Genomic DNA, 23737 nt, shown 5'->3' on the forward strand with positions numbered 1-23737 from the left:
ACTATTTCTTGATATGTTCACTCTCTTCTCCTCTCTCTCCATTCTCTTTTTAGTCATTCCCTTTAATTTTATTTTTTTTTCTGACCAATCATGATTTTATTCTGGAGGAAGTTGATGTAATTAGAGATAAGTTTGATTGGTTATTTTTAGTTCTCTTGTCTTGTTTAGTATGAATTATGTGTATTCACATAATGTGGGTAAAGTAACAACTGTCATTTAACACTAGTTGAAAAGGGGGAAATGACGATAATTCCCTTTCAGTTTTTTCTCTGAATGTTGTGAGATTAATGACAATTAACTAATGATTTTTTTAAAATTTTAAGTTGTTTCTCTTGACTATTTTTAATATGTTAAAAAATTTAGAAAGGTGTATCCCCAAAATTGGGAAAATAGGCAAAATTCCTTTCCTTTACAACACTAATTGATAATGTAAACAACAATGATGGTATTACATTCACACATCTACAATGTGTGCATGCAAAGGGCATCTTTCCAGTAACTAACAATTGTTTGATAAACAAACAAACAACAAAGAAAAGGAATATAAAATACATACATAATTTAAAATACAGTAAAATTTCCAACTTATTATTTAAAGAGATTACATTATTAGTTGAAAATAAGTTGATTAAAATTAGTTATACAAAATAATGCTAATAATAATTCAGTAACATATATATAATGACAAACAAAATTTGGGAAAATAATGGGCCTCTCACACAAATATGAAAGATAACTTGACTAAATGATATAGTTATTGTTACTAGCCATATTTTATTGTGTATTTTTTCTTCTTTAATCCATAATGGAGTTTTCCTGAACTGTTAATTATCATTATCTAGAGCTCGAATATCATTTTATAATGTTTCATTCTGTTTTAGTAAACGTAGTAAAATATGTTTGTATTAAAAATTTTGTTTAATTTTTATGATTCAATAAATACATAAATAAATGTTTTTCTTCTTACATATAAAAAGTTGTAGTGCTTCTTGAATTTTTATTACTTTATTAGACATTTCTGATAATTAGAAGTTTTCCATTAAAAGACATGGAAAACTTTCAATTAATGAGTTCAGTGTAATTTATTGAAATTATTTACTATTTTAATTTATATTTATTCATTGATATTCTTTCCTTTTGATGTTAGTTAGTATTGAATTTTGTTAACTTTTTATACTAAAATTTTAATATCATTTGAAAATTGATATTTGGTACTCATATTTGCAGGATATAATAAAAGAGATTTTTCGGAACTAAAGAATATAGAATGTTTGAAGAGAAGCATAAGTGTTTTATTTTGCTTTCAAAGAAGACGAACTGATGATGATGAGTTTTTAAAAGAAATTCAAGGATGGCTAACAAATTTGGTAATTCATACAATAAAATTATAGGAAATAGAAATTATTTATAGAAGATATTTTTAAAGAAGTAAATGATACTAAAATAATTTTTACTTTTGTTAATAGTACTTGTTATTTTTTTTGAGATTGAGCAACATTGTAAAAATCTTATTTTGCCTAACTACCACATTAAATAAATACTATATTAATTTTTTATAAATTTCACTTTATTAAGAAAGTAATATTTTGTAAAATTTTATTGTATATAACAAAATCTTTCCATGAAGTTATTAAATGAAAGTTATGATAAATCTAGATCTCAAAAAGAGATCATAGTCTACCTGGGTGTTTTTCATATGATGAGTACTGTACAGTATTTATCAATGTGATCTGCATTTCTTTTGCTGATGGGTGACTGGTAAGTAGCCAAAGGTTTCAAATAAATCCAATTAAATGCCATGCCTATTGCTATCTATGTATGTGTTGTTAAAGTTTAACCTATCCCATGTTGAAATTTTTCTCCATTGTGTGTGGCCCCCATGTTGAATTTTTGTGAATGTTGAGCCTAACGAAAATTTTTTTTAATAATAATCATGGCTACTGTATTGTAAAAAATTATTTTTTTATTTTGTACAAACAAAATAAATATAGTGAAAAATATGAAAACAAAAAACATTATATTTCAAAAGTTTGTTTTAATATAAAAATTATGACACATAGTAGTGACATCTAGTATCAAAAATGTTCCGATGCAGAGACAAATATATTCGGGGTCTCCAAGGCAGGTCGAATGAGGTGAACATGAAAATATTCGGGAACAATGTGGGACAGATTAATGCTTCCAGTTTATTATTATTAATTTTTTTAGTTTATATATTTTATACAGATAAATTTATACAGATTTAGATTTTGTAAAATACTTAGAACTTTATGTATGAAAACTTGCTACAGCATATAGGATTCTGTAAAAAATCATATATTTGACATTTACAATAAGTTTAGTAAAGTTAAAATGTCATTAGTGAGTACTGTAAAATGTAGCAGTAAAAAATAAAGCTTACTGCAAATTTCATGTTTGTTTCATTAGTACAAGGTCTGAAAAGCTATTCTGCAGTGAGAAATTTGTAATGTCATTGAAGTTATATATATTTTATTACATACGAGACCTATAAGTTGTTTATTCAATACCAGTTGACCAGTTACATGTACAGTGTTGGATGCAATTTACAGGTCTCATAAACAATAGTGTATATATATACAACTTCAATATTATTACAAATTTCTCACCATATAGTAACTTTTTAGATACTCTGTAGTTATGTCAAATTTTTAACTTAGGTTATATGGTTTAGTAAGAATGAATGATTGATGATGATACCTTGTAAAATGGAAATAATATCAAGATTCTGATGACAGTTGCTTATTTATTTATTAATAATTAGATTTATAATATGAGTTTAATTTCTGCATATAATTTTAATGTATGGAGTAATTTTGTTAATGAAATGAAGTACATACAACACAAATTTAATTGTCAGTAATAACTATTATAAAAAAATTAAATGTATATTATTCAGACATGGTCACAACACTGCACTGCAATTTTTAATTATCTTTTAATTTAAAAATCATGTGACTTTAGGTCCAGACCAGAAGTTCATATATACTTAATCAGGCTTTCTGTATCTGATCTTGATTTTCATCTATCTAACTCTTCTTGAGATTAAGGAAGGACAGACGGATGGATGATAGTGAGAATGTGAAGGTCTACAATCTGAAAATTGCATCCTAATTACAAACACATAATTAAAAAATTGAATAAATGCTAAAAAAAATAAATTTCAAAATGCAGTAATAAATTTATTAAACTAATTATTTTTGGCTTTTTGAAATTCATTTTCAGTTTATATCAACATGATATCTGAAGATGACTTAATTTTGCTAATTAAATTTATTATCTTTAATACAAGAGATTGAATACTATCTGTCAGTCTCAATTCAAAAATTTTTGTGCTTTTTTTTAGTACAGATAATTTACAAAGGAATGTTGTTATATACAGTAGTTAGCTTGTTCTTAATTATGTTTGTCAGTGATTATAGTCATTATGAATATTTCATTATTTTTCTTGATTAGTTTTATTTTCTTTTGATTGTAAGTGAATTGGTGAAAAATTTCTGGTATTTGGGAATTACTGGCTTCAGGAATTATTAAGACTTGTATACAACTTGATTTTTAGGATCACAAAATAAACTGATTCTTTAGATACAACCAAATTAGTATATACTTTTTAATCATTAAAATAGGAAAATTGATTATTGCTGTTAAGTTTTTTTGTGTGTGATTTGTTTTAATTTTAGCTAGAACTTTAAAATTCACTTATTTTATCAACAGCTTGAATGTTATTTACCATAAAAATAGATAACTAGAATGAGTATTGTCAACATATGTTTATCACTTTACAAATGATAAACATTAATTGATTGATTAAATTGACATTAAATGATTAACATTAATTTACATAAAATTTAAATTCGGACAGTATAAGTTTTATTTTCTCTAATATTCTGAATAGAATTTTCATTATAGCACCTTTTTATTTACTATAAATAATTTTTTTAGTCAATATAAATCTGTGTGCGCTGGTATTGAATCTTGGTATTCCATTTTGATAACACTTTAATTTCAAATCTTGATTGATTGTAACATATTTACACAATGATACGATGCAGTTTTCTGTTGTTTAAATTAATTAAAATCAGTGGTTTTGAAGAGTTTAGAAATAAATTTGGCATTTATTCAATAGGTCAATAATTTGTAACAATAGGCTTTTTCACAGATATAGATCTAAACAACAAATTAAATGTCAAAGTATTCTTAAGAACAAAAAGAAAAATGCATTGCTTAGTTTTTATTTAAGAAGAATGATGATTTTCCAAAATTTACAATAAAACAAAAGAAAATAAAAAGTAATAGTTGTAAAACAAAGAATGGTAATGTTTTACAAATTATGATTACAAACTTTATGAAAAATAAAGTGTATAATCATAAAATAATAAAATAATGGAGAAGATAAATTGTTTTATGTAGGGTTTAAAATTTATGTTTTGAAATGAGAAGACACACTGTGCCTTTCCCAAAAGGGGACAACAGGGATTTTGGGAGAACTTGTGAAAATGTACAAGGTATGTCTTCCTTCCATTCTCAATATTAGTCTACTCAGCCATAAAAAGTTCATTATTTAGTTATTTTGTGAGATTATCAGCAATGGCTCATTTGGATTCAAGGCTTGAAGAAAATTTCATAAACAAATAAAACAATAGAACATTGGCACTCACCTTTATATTAATTATTTTATTTCTTTATTCATATTTACATTAAAGGCAACACCATCAAGTGGCTGTTTGGTTTCTCCCAAGAAATAATCATATCACCATAAAATTACAAGAAAACAAATTACAGAATAGAAATGTAATTACAAAATCTGAAATAATTTATGCTTTCATACATTAACACAATTATAAAAAAAATTATGAAATTATTAGTAAACTGGAAGAAATTTAATTGTAAATTGATTTTTCTGTTATAAATCAAAACTATTATACATTTATTTAAAACATTTTTTTAAATGTAAAAATATAAACTAGTTCAATACCATCTGCCTTCAAATTGAGGGTGTAAAAGATATAGTTGTGAGAAGTTTGGAAAGAATTAAAATATTTAGAAAACAATTTTATTGATAGTAGATTATTAGACATACTCTCAAATTTATAATTTTGTCTAAATAACACAATATTTTTTGCAAAACTTTTTAAAACTTAAATATGCCAATGATATTGTACTACCAATATAATAGTATAATATAATTTTTAAGTTATGTTTTTGGTCTGCTTTATAGACGATCATCAGGAGTAACCAGTTTGCAAGTTTCTATAATTAACAACTTAAAGTCATTCATTGCAAGGAAGAGTTTCTCTCTTGTAATTTCTCCAGATGATTTTTTAGAAATAGGAGGGTTCCCACAATCTCTCCCCTGAAATTTAGCTTCTGATATGGAATTAAAAGTAAACATAAAATAAATGTATTGGATAATTCTGTAAATAAGTCCTAGGTTTAATTATGTAAACTTAGTGATTTCATCATAAGTTACCAATGGCAAAAATAAGTTCAGACTTAATTTTGGAAATTTATTAAGTAAAATCATTATAATAGACAATTTTTTCATTGTCTTGCTCAAATACTTTAAAATATTTTTGTTCTTTTTATCTTTGTTGGCATATTTTTCAATTTGTCAGTTCTCAGTTCAAGTTTAAAAACATTATTTTATTAAAAGAGAGGTATAAGAGGAATTGAAAAATAAAGATATCATTTTTTTTAAAAATTAATTTATATTGTAATAATGTACTTTTTATATACTTTAGATAGCTTTGTTGCTGAGAATAGCTACTTTAGAAGATCACTTGTTTATATTAAATCATGTGTTACGATGCCCCCCAGGAGTCGGTGAATGGGCAACAAATTTTATTCAGTTTCCAGGATCGTGTTTATGGTTAGCATCAAAACACTCGTATATGGACTCGCCTCTCTTGGATCATATTATAACAGTTTTTGCAACACTTCTGTTTCCAATTAGGTATTTATATATTTATTTTATACATAAATAGTTATTATAATAATTACTGTCTATTATATTATATTATATTATATTATATTATCTGCAATATATAAGACACAATTCTGTTTTGGAATTCCATTTTAGTATTCAGATTCTTATTTGTTTTGACATAAAAAATATTTTAATTAATGCCAAATGATTAGCCAAGTTAATGGGCTGTTTTTGAGCTACTTTAATAATTATGAAAAATTAATTTTTAATTTACAAATTTATGGAAGAAAAAGAATTTGGGCCAGAGTGGCACTCAAACCTGCAACTTCTGCTTATCATGCACTTGCATTGCCAATTACACTACGTGGACCGAGGACTGGTAGCATAATTGCTTCCAGAGTTATTAATTTTGTTGCTCAAAATAGTCTGATAATTTAGTTGGTTATTTTGCATTAATTAAATAAGGTTTGTTGTTGTTACAGTAGAGCCTCGATTATCCAACTCAATTGGGGACTGGGGTTGGTCGGATAATTGAAAAGTCGGATAACCGAAAAGTATGAAAAAATCCATTATTAGTGTAGTATATTATTATATCCCATGTAATTAGTATATTAGTATATCGCTATTAACCTACTTCGCGTTGAATTTTCATTGATGTTAAGCCTAACAAAAATTTTTTAAAATAATAATCGTTGCTACTGTATCGTTGAAAATTAAGCCTCGTTTAAATACTGGCTCCCTTTCATGGTCGAATGAGTGTTGTCAGCTAAAACACGTAAAAATAATATTAAAGTAGCCAAGACATAGCCAAATATTGTAGCGCCACATCACTAGCGGACATTTGAAATTTGCCGACTAGGAAGGTCGGTTAACCGAGGTGTCGGTTAATCGGGTTGGATAATCGAGGCTCTACTGTATATACAGGATGTTTCAAAAACATACCAACAAACTGTATGGATTTTATACTCACAAACTTTGGGCAACTTATAGATGACACCAAAACAATCATGTTTTTTAATAAATCCTTGCCCACAAATGAGCTATTTTGGCAATAGAGAAAATTAAAATTGTAATTTAGAGCCATTGTGCACTGGTGGCCAGTAACAATCCAAGCATTTTCTTGTTTTCCTTTGTTATGTTGTGATAAAAAAAATTAATAAAATCCTGAAAATTTTCAAACAGGTAGTAGTTTTTACTATCAGCAGGCAACCTTGATACTGTCAAGTTTCATTTGTTACTGATTTATATATTTGAAATTTTTCTTAAAAATGGACAATAATTTTTCTTTTGAAGAACAGCTGAGATGCTCTTGTTTATGGTGAAGTGAATTGTAATGGACACAAAGCTACATGCTTGTATGAAGAGAGGTATTCCAATTGTTAACAAGATAATCTTCTGGAAAGAGTCATAACCACTTCCTCATATGTGTAAGCTATTCCAAGAGTATTCCATAGGGGCCCATGAATCCATGAACCAACAATACAATCTCTGTATTGAAGTACAGTACAGTGGTACCTCAGGGTACGAAATTAATCCGTTCCGAAACTGAGATCGTATCATGAAAATGTCGTAAGGTGGATCATCTTTTCCCATACGATTACATGTAAAACCAAATAATTCGTTCCAACGCGAAAAACATACTCAAATTAAAGCCAAGTAATACATTAAAAAAAATAACTGTAGTAAGAAAAACAAATGAAAAATGCGAACTAATGTAATGTCGTATGGTGAGTTTTTGTTCGTATCGTGGAGCAAAAATATGTTCGAATTTCATGTCGTATCCTGAAAATTTTGTATGCTGGGGCGTTCGTAACCTGAGGTACCACTGTACATGGTTGCCATTTTCTGCACTTACTGTAAATTCAAATAATTTGCTCTATTGGCAAACCAGATCATTTGTGGAGATGATTTACAGTAATTAAATTTACAGTAATTAAATTAAATAAATTTACAGTAAGTATATATATATATATACGTTATACGTAAGCTGTTTTTTTTTTAAGCTCAGATGGTCCATAAAAAAAGACAAGTGTAAATAACAAAATGAATTTATTACCAAAAGTTAGGTACAAACATGGTTACTTTTCGACATAACCACTGTGAAGATTGATGCAATTTTCATATCTGTGGATGAGCTTTTCCATCCACTTGTTGTAGAATGTTGCCGCCAATAACTTGAGATGGGCCCTAATGTTCTTTTGAAGATTGTCATTAGGCTCGAACCTTTGCCCTCCTAGCCACTTTTCCTGTTCAGGAAAGAGTTAGAACTTGCTTAGTGCTAAATCAGGGTTATACGCTGGGTGTTTAAAGGTGGTGAAGACTTCCACCCAGCTTAAAACTTTTTAATGTGTGAAGACTTCAACCTCTTTCCTGAACTGAAAATGTGGCTAACAGGACAGAAGTTTGAGACTAATGAACTAATGACGATCTTCAAAACAATGTTGTTAAGGCCATCTCAATTCACTGGCAGCAACATTCTATGACAGGTGGCAAACCTATGGCACGCGTGACCAAAGTGGCACGTAAGGATAAATCATCTGGCACGTAATGTATCATTTGATTTCTGTCTTTTTCAATCATGTTTTTGGTTTATCACCTGATCATTCTTCTTTTTTCAATCAGCTTTTTTACATTTATTCTAATTATAGCATATTCGTTTAATTTCTTTAAATATCGTTATTTGAAGTCTGAAACTTTGGCATGCATAAACGTTTATCTTTAAAGCTAAGTATGCTTACAATATGGCACACGAACACAAAAAGGTTTGCTGTCTCTGTTCTATGACAAGGGGATGGAAAAGCTCATCCATAGATATGACAAATTTCTCAATCTTCACAGTGATTATGTCGAAAAGTAACCATGTTTGTACTTAACTTTTGCTAATAAATTTATTTGTTATTTACACTTGTCTTTCCTTTGTTTTAAGGACCATCGGAGCTTGAAAAAAACAGTCCTCGTACATATATACATATACACATACATACACTATGCTGAGATAAAAGCATTGGCTAGCTTAGTGTTGAGGAGCTACAGCCAGGGGCACTTAAAGCATTCCCAGTCCGCATCATGTGTAACCTGTATGGTTATTTCAAAATCAATAGTTCTGGGAATGAAGAGCGGACAGAGGTCCAGGTAATTAGCAATGCATCTGCATGGTAAGCAGAAGTTGCGGTTCAAGTCCACTCTGACATGATTCTTTTTTACCACAAATTTCTAAATTAAAAATTAACATATAATTACGAACAATTATTTATTGTGACATTGTCACAGTGCCAGGGTGCAATTTTTAATCATATTTTTAATTTATGTAACTTAAAATGTATGCTCTCCACCTCAAATTATTAGTAGTGTCTTGCTCCTGTACATCATACTTTTCCTTTAACAATATCGTTGTGCCAGTCATCTATTAACTGCTTTCGGAGGAAAAGTTGTGAATTGAAATAACATGACTTCTGGTTTGCATCAGAAAGTTCTTATATAGTTAATAGGGGCCTTCAGTCCCTAAGGTTTCCATATCTGGTCTCGGATTTCATCTATCTAACTCCACTTTCAAGATTAAGGAAAGATGGATGGACGACAGTGGAAATTTATAGGTCTACATTTCTTTCAAATTGCAGCCCAATTAAAATTAATACAAGATGGTGGCATAGCTGTCTACCTCTAGTCAAATTAATTAGTAACTAATCATTAATGTAGCCCAAAAATAGCCTGATAATTTGGCTGATCATTTGGTGTTAATTAATTAAATTGAGTTAGTAGTTGCTGTTATATATAAAATTTGTTTAGCATTTAAAAATCAATAAATTAAACATTGCATGTACTGTACATATGTACAAGGGTCATTCTAAAAGAAAAGAACATTTTAATCTGACAAGTCACGCAGTTCTCTCACCACCCTCCACTGCTGCATCATGGACCTTCCCATTTTTTCGTGCCATTCTGACACTAATAGCAAGCCACAATGATTGTTTACTGTTTATAGTGTCACTTTAAAATGTGTGACAAAATTAAAGATCCCACCAAGTGTGAGGTTTGTAGTGTAATATGCCTTTTGAATGCAAAAAAAGTCCGTCCTATCAAAATTTACTGACCGATAACTGAGGTTTATGGTGATGTGATGAATGAAGCTTCAATTCGAACCAAACAGTGGGGATTGTTGTCCAGAGGCATTGTGCTTCTTCAGGATAACGCATGTCTGCAGGCTGCTGCGTTGACAAAGTACTTGCTTCAGCAGTTTAAGTGGGAAGTTTTTGAACATCCTCCTCGTAGTGCGGACTTGGCTCCAAGTGATTACCATCTTTTCCCAAAATTGAAAAAATTTTGGCCAGAAATCACTATGGAAGTGACAACGAACTGAAAGAGGCCATTAATGACTGGCTCAAGAACTTGGCGGTAACTGAGTGTGCAGAAGACATAGAAAAGCTGGTGATACGCTATAACAAATGTTTAAATTTGTATGGTGACTACATATAAAAATAGCTAAGGTATCACATGGGTTGTAAAATAAGTTTTGTTTCATTATCTTAAATAAATATATCTAGAGAAGCAAATGTTCTTTACTTTTAGAATGACCTTTGTAATCTGTATACAAAATTGATATATTCATCTACGTTCAAATGTTCATAACCAAAACATTTGTGTTGTTATTATCATTTAAATAAAAATAAAAATTTGGTTTTCAAATATGGTATTAAGAAATTTTACAATAAAAATTGATTTCCTAACTTTCAATTTTATTTTGTTCTTAATTCACAGTATGTAATATGAGTGTTAAAATTGAATCAAACAAAAAAAATTAATGTGATTGTAAAATTTTACAAATACATACTTTCTTTTCAAGAGCAAGAGAGAAATTTCTTGAATGTTATAAATCATCTGTAATGTTGGCCACTGGAGGTGAAACACCCCATGATAAATGGGTTATGGTTACTTCTATTGAAGGTGAAGATACAGTTGAAGTATGTATAATCAGCAATTAATATATTTTTTGTTTTGTAAAATTATGGATCTGAATTGAAATGTTTTAAGAAATTTGTATAATTTTATAGGAAATGGATGTTTGTGATATTTTGCTAAGATGGAAGGAAAGTGATATATTGGGATTATTCCAGCAAATACCATTTGGCGATATGTTCAAATTTTTATTGGAAATTAAAGTGGAAGACAGTAAGTATAGGTATTTAATCAATTATACAAAGTGTAATAAAAAAATTTGGGTATTTTTAGTATAAATTATGTTTAACTTAACTTAAAAATGTTTACATAGTATCACTTTCAGCCTTTATACAATAATGAAGTTATTTTTCCATCTTTGAAGGCAGCATTGTATGCAGATGCAGAATTCATTTTGGCTCTTCTTTTGCTTTTACTTCTATTTCCTTTTGTGTGTCAAAATATCGTCCCTTTAGTGCTTGCTTAAGACAAGGAAAAAGTAAAAAGTCAGCCAGTGAGAGGTTGGGTGAATATAGTGGTTGTGAAATTATAGGAAGAGTATTACATACTTTTTTCAGGCCAGATTTGTGGAGAAACAAAACATGGTTTCTTTACCAAAATAATGCCAGGCCACACCACACTATTCATTCAAACACTTCTGGTATGTAATTCTCTTCCTATGATTTCACAACCACCACAAACTGATTCTAGCTGAACTGCTTCATATAATTGTTGAAACATGCCTATATAAAACATCACATTAACTGTTGTACTATGGGGGATAAATTCATAGGCTGTTACCTCAATAAGTGAATAAAATGATTATCATTATCTTAACATTTGAATCACTTATGCTTGCTTCATTTCCAGATTTTAACAGTAAATTTGTTTTATCTTCTGTTATGACTGATTTCAAACAGTTTTCTTCTGTTTCATCTTTTTCAAAGAGAACTTTTACAATGTCTCCAGTTATGTTTCTGATAAGTTGTTAAGTATCACAGTTTCTGCAATGCCAATTGGCATGTACCAAATGAGATTTTCAAGTTCTTCGCTAGTTCTTGCATAGTGATTTGATGATTAACTTATAGTTGGGAAATGATGTCTTCTTTTGTATGTGGTGTCCGTTGAAGGTCTTACTGGCCTTGGATTATCTTTAGTCAATGTTTGGCCATTTTTAAATTTATAGTAGCATTCCCAAAGGCTCTTTGCAGCATTTGAAACATTTCTACACTGCTTATTCCAAGTTTCCAACAGAATTTAATGCCAGTTTTTTGTTTTTTTAATGTTACACGTTTTAAAATTCACTCAGTTGTTAATCAACAGTTACACAAATACTAATAGACAAAATGCTATGAAACTCATAAACCTATAGGAGGAAGTTGACAGTGCCTCCCACCTTGGCAAAGATTTTGATGTTAATATGATGTGTTCTAAAATTATTATTGTTTAATAATTCTAATATCTTTATAAAATATTTTTAGTCCGTTTTTATGCAATCATGTTTCAATCATTTGGTATAATAATAATAGGCAACAATACATTCATTAATCATGTATGTAAATCCTCAGTATATCATATTTTCTTCTCTTACATAAAAACAAGACATTCAACCTGGTTTGATGCTAATGAATTATTCTACAAGTATAAAATTTTTTCTTGTTAATTAAAATTTTAAATTAAAGGATCTAATTACTGTAGAAGCCTAGTGTTTTTTCAAGACTAAGTCACACTTAGTAGCAATAATAACTTCTGCAGTCTTCAAAGGAATGTTTCTATAGTCAGAATTTAAAGTAGAATAAAATTTAATTTGCAGCCATAACATCTGTTATCTAAATATATATAACTCAAAGGTGACTGACATAGTGATCTATCAACGCACAGCCCAAACCACTGGACGGATTGGGCTGAAATTTGGCATGCAGGTAGATGTTATGACGTAGTTATCTGCTAAGAAAGTATTTTGATCAATTCTACCCCCAAGAGGATAAAATAGGGGATGAAAGTTTGTATGAAACTTTGTCAATTTTAAACCGATCGGGCTGAGACTTTGCATGCATAAAGCTACTATGACGTAGGCATCCCCTAAGAAAGGATTTTGATAAATTCCACCCCTAAGGGGATAAAATAGGGGATGAACGAATAAATTAAGACGAACAAAATAATTTTTAGTTCTAAATGTTGACAATAGATGGCGTTAGTAGTATTTTAAAACGCGCTATCGTTGTTTTCACTGAGTTACATATACCCGATGATGAGTGGCCGCTGTATCTAATAGTATATACTATACCTAAATATTTCTAGCGGATTATATTTGATGATTTTGGCTGTTCTTTTCGTGGCATATTTTGGATTGCATTTGCTTTGTTTTGGTTTAGTAGTTTTGGTTATAGACTCTGCTTTGTATTTGGCATTTGTTTTGTTTTGTGTTTGATTAATAATAATACTTCTTAACGCGAGCGATGCCGCGGGCAAAAGCTAGTATGATATATAGAGCTTACATATATTATACTTTTTCAAATTGCAGCCTAAAAAATTTATGTAAATAAAGATTTTTCTTTAGTAATCAAAATAGATGTTACTTTGACTGACTGACAAATATACAAAATCCATCAGTACATTCAGGTGCGAAGGGTGAGGTGACGAGGTGACTGCCTCAAGTGGCAAAGTGAAAGTGTGGCAAAATGAGGGGTCAAAAATGTTCAAAAGGACAGAAAAATAAATAAATAATAATAAGCCGAATGCAGTAAATGTACACGAAAGTTGTTTATTAAATGTTCATATAAGCATGCCAGCGCTTGAACTGTTTTCTATTGGCAACCATTCTGGAAATAGAGGCAGCAAAAATTAGTTTTTTCTCAGGTGTTAATCAGTTACTATCGAGCAGCACTGCATCAGTGTGACTATGAACTGTTACACAGGAGGAGAATCACACATATAGGAAATTCTCGTTAGTTTGAAATTTAAGGGACAAAATAATTGCAACTTCAAATTATCAAGTTTCAAATTATCCAAGATTTACGTATTTCTACACAGTTTGCCAATGCCATGTAACTGATGTAATTTATTAAGCAAACTGAAAATAACTATATAGCAGAAAGTTATTTTCGTTAATTAATTAATAATGATAACGGTAATAATAATATAAATAAGCTGCAGGTAAACAGCATGTGTCCAGTGAGAACCTTACAGTTGCCAGATAGGTTTTATAAAAAGCAAAGCAGAATTCCTCAAAATGTAGCCCAAATTATTTTAAAAGTAACCCAAAAAGTGGTAAGTTGGCCAAATGTAGTATCCTAGAGCCCTACAAATATCTCAATCTGCTACTTATAGCCCAATGTTGCAATTCTAAAACCCAGCTGTATTTTATGAGATAAGAGAAAAAAAGGCATTCTATTGGTAAGGTGACATCTGAAAATGTTATTATAAAAGCAAAGACATATTGACCAGATTAGAGTTGTTGTTGGTTTATTGTTCTCTTATAGTATGGAGGCACTTTGATCTAAATGAACGAGTTAACATATGCACATCAAAGTTTGGACAGAATTTTCACTTGAAATTTCAAAGTAGCCGCATTTTGAACTAACCAAATTCCTTAACATGTAAATCTATATCCCTGGCTGGGACAAAAGTATAGTGATATTATTTGCATACAAAAAGTTTAATACACTCATCCCTCGATTTACACAGTAGATATGTTCCTAGAAAAATTATGCAAACCGAAACTGTGTAAAACGAGATACCAAATTCATACAAAATAGAAGGATATGTTCAATTAAACTGTAAACTGTGTAAATTGATCTAAAGAAGGCAAGGGAAAGTTGAGGATATGTTCTTTATAACCACGTAAAATGAGATAAGGATGAGTTTATTAATTTTTAAAGGCAATTTAATGCTTACATGTACAATACTTTTTCAATTTATTTTTGAAAATCAAAAACATAAACATTAACACCGAATATGGTATAAAAAAAAAATAAGTAAAAAAACAAATACAAATTAACAGTGTTGCATACACATAAAAACAATAAAAGAATTTAAACTTAAATAACCTTCATAACAACTACAATTTAAAAAACAGAAATAAAAATCAGTCTTTACTCTTCTTCAGAGCTTTGTAAAGCTGGAATTCTTCTTTTCTTTGGTAAGGCTGGTGTAACATCACTATCCAAGTTACTAACAGAAAATTCATCAATGTTTCCCATAGGTACTACTTCACTAACTGAGATGTTGGCTACATTTTCCACTTTGTTAATTAATAAAAGTTGATTTAGTTTTAGATAGTATGAAATCAGTGATCAGCATTTGCTTACTTTGGCAGATATTCTTATTTCTTCATATTGACTGAGGGCATTTTTTAGTGTTTTTTGGAATTTCAATGCTCTCTCAGTATCAGGATATCTGTCCAAAAAATAAGCTTGCAGTTCTCTACCTAGTCGAAGCCTTTCAGAAATTACTTTTCCGGAAAATTTTTCAGCTGCATTATTGTCATAATCAGAACTACTATCTTTAGTATTTTTGGGAACTTGATGTAGTCCTAAGTCCACAAGATCTGCATTTGAAATTTCCTTATCCTCAAATAACTCTTCAATATCTGGAATATCGAAATCATTAAATCCCTCGTTGCCAATAGAATGAGCTATATCTATGATATTGGCATAAACATTTTCAGTTGAATTCCATTCTTTTGACTATTTTTTCAGGCCATATGACTTTCCAGCAAGAATTTAGTGTTGACATTTTTATTTTGGCAATGGCTGATGTGACATTTGTTACACAATTTAAAATTGTAAAATTTTTCTAAACTTCAGGTAGAGTAAGTGAAGGATTTTCATCCAATTTTTTTCAAAATATCTGCAAAGGTTCGTCTAATGTAGTAAGCCTTAAATGCAGAAATTATTCCCTGATCTTGAGGTTGAATTAATGAAGTTGTATTGGGAGGCAAGAACTCAATTTGTACATTTGCATGTTGTAAGTCTATTGGATGGCTTTGTGAATTGTCTAGAAGCAATAGAACTTTGAACTCAAGGTTTTTTCTTATAAATAACTTTTCACTTCAGGTATAAAACAATTATAGGACCAATCTTCAAATATTGTGCACGTCATCCAGGCTTTTTTGTTGAAATGCCAATACAGAGGTAGTTTTTCCAAATCCTTTTCTTTCATTGCGCATGGTCTTTGAGAACTATTAATCAATAAAGGCTTCAAAACACGATTGCCTGATGTATTATTACAAAGTAAAGTCGCCCTATCCCTGGCTGCTTTAAATCCCCCAGCCAATCTCTTGGATTTTGACAAATAAGTTTCTGTTTTTATTTAAAAGCCGTGTAAAAGTGAAACTGTGCAAATTGAGTACCCTGCAAATCGAAGGATAGGTTTATTTCTAAGAAATAATATTGTAGAAAAATGAAAATTACTTTCTATATTTCATTCTATTTTTTGTGTGACTATTTAAAATATATATATAATTTAGAAGTTTAAAAAACTTTTCAAATTTTCAGATAAAGAATTTTGCAAAATAGATAATTTTGAAGAAAAAAAAATGGTCAAGCTTCTGTCCATTGTTACATGGTTAATATATATTTTTCGTGAAGGTTTTAATACATTTCAATGCAGAAAATACTGTGATTTTTCTAAACTTCTTGGACAGTATATAAGGTATATTGAACACACATTTTTATAATGATTTTTATTTCCATCTGATGTAAAAATTTTCCAGTATTTTGAAATAATAATTAAATTTATTTTTTAGTGATTCAGTAAAATACATTTGTTATCATTGGAAGAATTTTAGAAGTTCTCATGAATCAGTAGATGAAGCAATGACAAAAAGACTTCAAGTGGAATTTGATCAGTTTATATACAGATCAGTTGCCAGCATTTTAACTTCTAAAAGGTAAATAAAAGAGCAAAACAATCGCCTTAAATACTCGGGTTATAAATCCACTATTTTTAGTAATTAATACTAAGTAATTTGCTACTAGAGGTAGACATTAGGCACCATCTCTTATCTAAGTTAATAATTATAATTTAAATAATTTAGAATCATCTGGAAGAAAAGAACTTATGTCAAGCTTAGGGTTGTTTAATATACTTATAAATTAAACAATTAACAAAAATGAAGAAAATGTTTTATATTACAGTATTTAGATATAAAATAATGTCATAAAATAATATTTTATTTGCTTTAATCTATATATATAAATGAGAATGTTTGTTTGTTCACTATACATTCCTAGGCCTTTCACCCAATTATTACAAAATTCAACAGTTACGTTGATATACTTCTAACTTATATGTCATACATCCCACCCCAAAATTTTGATTGGATTTCTGTACATCGATTAATTTCTGACTACATTTGATTTGCTGGCCTTGCACATAGTGCTATCTATTGGCAAGAAAATTTAGCAAAATAATAAACTGAAATATAATTCTTATTAGAAAAGGATATAATTTTAAAAAATATATATATATATTATATTTACTTAATTACTGCAACAAGTAGCACATAGCTCAGTTAGTTGTGGGTTCGGGCATGGCCAACAGGATGGTCACGTGGAATTTTCTGAGTTTTCTTCGTTTAAATAGGGTCCAGCTTCCCATAAGTCTTTGTGGGATGCATCCCCCTCGGCAGATTGCCCACGTATCATGTTGCCGTAACCAAATAAACCAAACTAATTTTAATAATTTTTCTATAAACTTGCTATTACGAGGACATTAGTTTGTAGGCATCTTGATAATGTTCTTAAAATGGGTTTTACTAAATACATTTTTGAAATTTATGATTAATAATGCCAGGTGTAACAAGGTAGTGTATGTATATATATGTATAGAGACAAATCATGCTCTGGTAGACATCCACTTCAACTAATGAATAACATTGCTCAAGTCAGAGATTTGGCACTGATGATTGTTGTTTAACAATTAGGGACATTTTTTAACATGTTCTGATATCATTTGGATCTTGTTGTAAATTAATAAAACTAATATATTATATTAGTTTTAGATGTGATGAAGACCTATTAATAAGGCTGAAAATGTGTTAATTAAAATTAATGCTAGAATGAAAAGATGTGTATTTGTGAATTGTTTATAATACATCTTTGCATGGTCACTTTCCTACTGGTGGATGAAAGTGAAGAGCTTATTTTCAAAATGACGTATCTCCATTTATTATTATTATTTTTTTAGTTCTTGGCACCAACTCATTGATAATATGCTTCTCTATAGTGCTACAATATTTTTTTTCTGAAATGAGTGGTTCTTCTGTTGAAAAATGTATAAAAAAAATTGGTTTTCTTTTCAAATTGACATTTTTTGTTTTGTATTTATTTCCAAACTTTTGCATTTCCATACAGCCAATTACAAAGTGTATTTTGGTCACATGACTATTTCACAGTAATGGTTGTTTTCTAGTGCAAGTGCAATTGTGTTAAATTGTTTTCTTAATTTTTCTCTAATAATGACCACATTTTCTGAAGAAGTTCAAAAAGTATTTAGTCAATATGCTAGAAAGAGGTCTCATACTTTTTTTGTAGAAATCTTTGTAAGGAAAATTCAAAAATCAAGAAAAATTAATTTGTTTTGTGATGGATGCAACGCACAAAACAAAAATTACACATTATTAGCATGCTAAGTAAACGTTCAGATGTGTATAGTGTAATTTTTGAGATTACATATTCGGTGCGGGGTCACAGTTGTTTACCCATAGATAAGGCCTTTGGAAGGGTGGACAAAATGTTAAAAAAAAACTGAACTGTTTCTTTAACCAGAAGACCACAATAAAATCTTTCAGCATATAGGACAAGAACGTGTTTGGTAAAGACTGGCAGCTTGGTAATTAGAAACTTGCAATTCATTCACACATTAAGTAAAAAATGGATTTTAAAGTATCTGAAATGAAAGTAATCAGAATAAACTCTAAATATGTTTGTTGCAAACAGCAGTATTCTGATAGATCGGGAATGTGCAAACATACAATGTCAAAAAGAGGTAAAAAATGGTCATGTCTATTAGTTGATTGTTACCATTGGGGAATAAACTTAAGCAGGAAAAGATAGATGATGTGAAGAAACGTTTAAATAAACTGGGAATAAGTGATGGGCATACTGCAATGACATTTTACAAAAAGTATTTTCTTATTTAGAAAGTGATTGATTCTAAATAGGTACTGTGACAGAACAATTATAATATGATTTTTATTAATAATTTTTATGTAAATACTAAGTTTTTTTTTCTTTTGGAATTAGTATAATTTTTTTAACATTGTTTTTTATTACCTTCAGTTATGAACAAGGTTCATATGATTTTCATTTTTGTTTTGTATCTTATTTTGTTTTTTATTTTGTTTTTATATATTAAAAGTTTTTGATCATGTTTTTGTTGTNTTTTAACATTGTTTTTTATTACCTTCAGTTATGAACAAGGTTCATATGATTTTCATTTTTGTTTTGTATCTTATTTTGTTTTTTATTTTGTTTTTATATATTAAAAGTTTTTGATCATGTTTTTGTTGTTTTTATTACATTATCCATTTAAATGCTGCAAGTTTGTTCCAAAGTGGTTTAAGTCCATGATTTGAAGTACCAAAACTACCATTTCCTTTGCCTCAGGATTGTTTTTACTGTTGAACCTATATTAAGAATATAAAATAAAGCTCTGTACTAATACTGTAATTAAGTTTTTACCTTAACATTTAAAGCAATTATTTAAAATTTGCTGTTTTTGAACATTTCTATTTTCTGGAGATATTTCACTTTGGAAATAAGCTCTTCAGTTCCAGTCATGTTTATTATAAGAATCTTGTAGAAAGATCTGGAAATTTTGAGAACCTTTCTGAATGGCTTGATCAATTCACTTGTTAGCTGAGTCATTCCTGCTTTGATCATGTAGCTGCCTTATAACTCACTTGTAAGTGATTCACAATATGGTAAAGACTCTATTTAACAAACTAATTTGGGTGTTATATAATAAAGTAGGTTTTACCAAATGTGTGTGGTAAAAAATTGACGATTAATTTAGCTGTTTTACATAAATGTAGCTATGTAAGTAAATTAAAATGAAGTATTTTATGAGAAGTTTAATCTTACAGAAAAGTTTTTTATACATGTTATTGCTTATGTACTCACTGTAGTTTCAGACTGTATAAGAAACAAATATATTATTAAATTTGAAATAAACAAACGTTTTTTGGAAAATTCAGTTTGAGTGGTGACTCTTGGATTTGGAAAAATTTCTGTGAATTACATATAAAAAGCATTTTAAAATTAACAGGATGTTAATTTTCACATATGATGTGTGTACAGACTGGAAATTTTGTCTGTTAAATCCAAAATCCATTAAATCGAGGTTTCGTGGTATTAGGTCTAGTATGTTGCATTGGTTAATAAGCACTTTCAGGAATAATTTTGGCAATTTTTTAAATATATGCATATGATTAAAATGTTTTATTCTGAAATTTTTTTCTTAGCAATTAATTTCTTTTCATTTTATCAAAAATTATAAATCATATATTTAATTGTAGCTCTTAAATTGCATATTATCTATCATTATAAAACAAAAAGTTGTGTTAATATTCACAGAAAAGAAGCATGGCAATATTTAGTGCTGCCTTATGAATTAGTATCACCAGAAACAATGTGGCATATAGCATGGTTGATGGTTAACTGGCATTCTACAGAAAGTAATAAATTATCTGATTCAGATATTATTACTAAGTTACAAGGTAAGTTCTTAATTCTGTTCAAACAGTTATTTTTCAAAATAAAATTTAACTTATTTACAATAAGTTAATTTGATCACCTAAAGATGCTAATAAATAAGTATTTTGCTAAATTAATAACTAATAGAATCTTAGTTAACTTTAAGAAAAAAGTTGTTTTATATCAGTTTCAGTATTATTTACTTTTTAAAAATTGCTTATAAATATAGACAGCTTCCTAGCAACAATTTATGTTTGAAAGTATGAATTTTCTATACTTTCTAAAACTTTTAAATCTTATAATACAATTTATCCTTTATATACAGAAAAATAAAAAAAATCAAGCAATGAGTTGTACAACTTTCCCAGTTGTTATTATTTAAAAAAAAAAAACCTTTTATATGATTAAGCAAAATAAATAAAATTGTGTGGGGCACAATCTGTTATGAGATTTTGTTATAAAAAGTTTTTATATTTTTAATTACTATAAAATGACAAAAAGCTTAATTTTGAGAGTAGGGATGAGTTTTTTTACAAAAAGTTTAAATGCTAATAATGAATAAAATGTTTAAGTCCTATCCCCCCTCAAGATATGACACATTACATTCCTTTATTTCCTCGCCCCTTTGACCTGTGTAACCACCAAAATTTAATAGTATCAATGTCCCTCATATACAAGCCATTAAGCCAAATTTTGTTTCTTAATCTTTACCCCATCCTGAGATATTAAGCAAAATAAGACACAAAAAAAACACAGAATTTTTTTGCCTTTTTTTTTAACATTTTTGGATTTGGGAGGTCTCAAATCCAAAAATGTCATTTCATTTGTCAGTTTATATCATAATATTTTGCAAATTTTCACATCACCACCTGATTTTTTACTCAGTGAAGGTTTACAATGAATTTTTTGCATACAGTGTATTTGCACTTCTTAATAGCAAGCTAAACACTTCTCAGACTAGTCATAATTTTAAGACATTCTTTTACTTTTCTAGCCTGGAGTTTGTTGCAGCTTTAGTAATTTAATGAATTGAGCATTCATTTTAACATTGTTTTTTATTACCTTCAGTTATGAACAAGGTTCATATGATTTTCATTTTTGTTTTGTATCTTATTTTGTTTTTTATTTTGTTTTTATATATTAAAAGTTTTTGATCATGTTTTTGTTGTTTTTATTACATTATCCATTTAAATGCTGCAAGTTTGTTCCAAAGTGGTTTAAGTCCATGATTTGAAGTACCAAAACTACCATTTCCTTTGCCTCAGGATTGTTTTTACTGTTGAACCTATATTAAGAATATAAAATAAAGCTCTGTACTAATACTGTAATTAAGTTTTTACCTTAACATTTAAAGCAATTATTTAAAATTTGCTGTTTTTGAACATTTCTATTTTCTGGAGATATTTCACTTTGGAAATAAGCTCTTCAGTTCCAGTCATGTTTATTATAAGAATCTTGTAGAAAGATCTGGAAATTTTGAGAACCTTTCTGAATGGCTTGATCAATTCACTTGTTAGCTNCTCTCGTACAGGAGATCATTGTTGACTATTGTAAATTGGTGCTTCAATAAACTATCATAAATTAATTAATTCAACTGCGTGATTAAGTTATTCACTTTTCTTTCCTAAGCGAAGCAGATTTATTCTTATCTCTATTTATCAACCCCTAATATTGAACGTAAGACTGTATAAAAAGTGTTCGAGTTATATGGCGCATTTGAACTCGTCTGTCAAAAAATTGGCGCAAGGTATGCAAAAGGTTGGCCACCCCTGCACTTAAGGTTTCTTAAATAATTTCTTATTACTTACTTATTTTTGTTTAAATGATAACCAGTTTCACAGTTTGAAAGATTTTACAATTTCACTTTATCAATTTGTCCTTTCTTATAATCAGATGAAGCAATACAAAGTCCCATTTTTAAATGACAATGAATAACCATAAAAAAAGTGAAATTTTTCTTTATTGATCAATGGTGAACAATGCTGCTTGTGCAAAAATGGTTCTGTTTATTTTAACTTGTGTACCAGTTTACAAAAATTTTTTGTCACAATAAGAATGAAAATTGACTATTATTTTCCTATAGCAAGAAAGCTTGTGAAAAAATTGTTTTAATAAAACAGAACTGACATTTAGTAAATCAAGCAATCAGATTTTATGAATTTTTTAAAAAGAAAGATTATTAGCATATATTTATTGTGTTACTAAGTTTTTGTCATGGTATTGTCATGTACTTGTATAAATATTAAATTTATAACAGACCACTACATACTTTATAGTTACTCTCTAGATGCCATGTTAATTATGAAGTATATTATAAAAAAGGATTTGTTGTGAGCGTATGTGATGCAAGTAGAACACAAGTAAAAATTCACTGTGATACTGTGGCAACAATGTTAAAAATCATATTTGGTAAAATGGTTTAATTTCTAGAAGAAAATTTTTTTTAACAATTTACTGACAATGGTAGCAAAATTTTAACGAATTTTTCATTCTAAATATTCCCATATTTTTACATATAGTACTTTAATATAAGTGATTAACAATTGTTTTTGTAAAATCGTACAATAATTGAACCTTATATTTTCAGATTTAAAATATAGAGAGATGTTTCAAGAGCAATTGTGCCATTTGAAGATTAATGAAATTACTTATTTAGTAAATGGACTAATGACTATGATTGTATCCAGAAAACAAGATGAAAAATTGTATGTCTGCATATTAACAATTGTGGTTTTTGAGGTAATTATCACCAGTTTTAAAAATACAGAATACTTTTAATGCATATTTATTTATAAGTCAACAATGTGTTAATCATATTTTAGTTTAGAAATTTTAGAAACATTTTCAAAATATTTAATTTCTTATCAATTGGAATCTTACAATATAGAATTAGAATTTAAATATAATTTTACAATATGTTTTGTTATGAATTTTGAGCTCTTTCTTCCACTGCACTGGACAATATATCAGTATTAATTGAATTTTGAATTATAAAATTGTAATTGATGGTAATAATGATAATTGATGGTAGGAAATAAATTTTAGAAACATTTTTAAGATACCTTAACATTTGGATTTAATGAGAATGGCTTGAATTTTGTTTTGTTTGATTCTATTTTTTTTAATGTATTTTTTTGTTCATTAATTGACTCTGAAAATT

General features: G+C 28.6%; 1 protein-coding gene across 1 annotated transcript in view; it reads left to right on the forward strand.

The window, feature by feature from the left end:
* LOC111622669 (ectopic P granules protein 5 homolog) overlaps positions 1-23737 on the forward strand; it is a 42247-nt gene that overhangs the window by 18281 nt on the left and 229 nt on the right. Inside the window, exons 5-12 of the mRNA XM_023365089.1 lie at positions 1228-1367; positions 5760-5971; positions 10785-10902; positions 10993-11110; positions 16375-16531; positions 16626-16769; positions 20458-20600; positions 23165-23316. Coding sequence (XP_023220857.1) covers positions 1228-1367; positions 5760-5971; positions 10785-10902; positions 10993-11110; positions 16375-16531; positions 16626-16769; positions 20458-20600; positions 23165-23316 — 1184 coding nt within the window. The remainder of the gene's footprint in view (positions 1-1227; positions 1368-5759; positions 5972-10784; positions 10903-10992; positions 11111-16374; positions 16532-16625; positions 16770-20457; positions 20601-23164; positions 23317-23737) is intronic.

Source organism: Centruroides sculpturatus, unplaced genomic scaffold, assembly GCF_000671375.1.
Source record: "Centruroides sculpturatus isolate CEXI.00-Female unplaced genomic scaffold, Cexi_2.0 scaffold340, whole genome shotgun sequence".
Lineage (NCBI taxonomy): Eukaryota > Metazoa > Arthropoda > Arachnida > Scorpiones > Buthidae > Centruroides > Centruroides sculpturatus.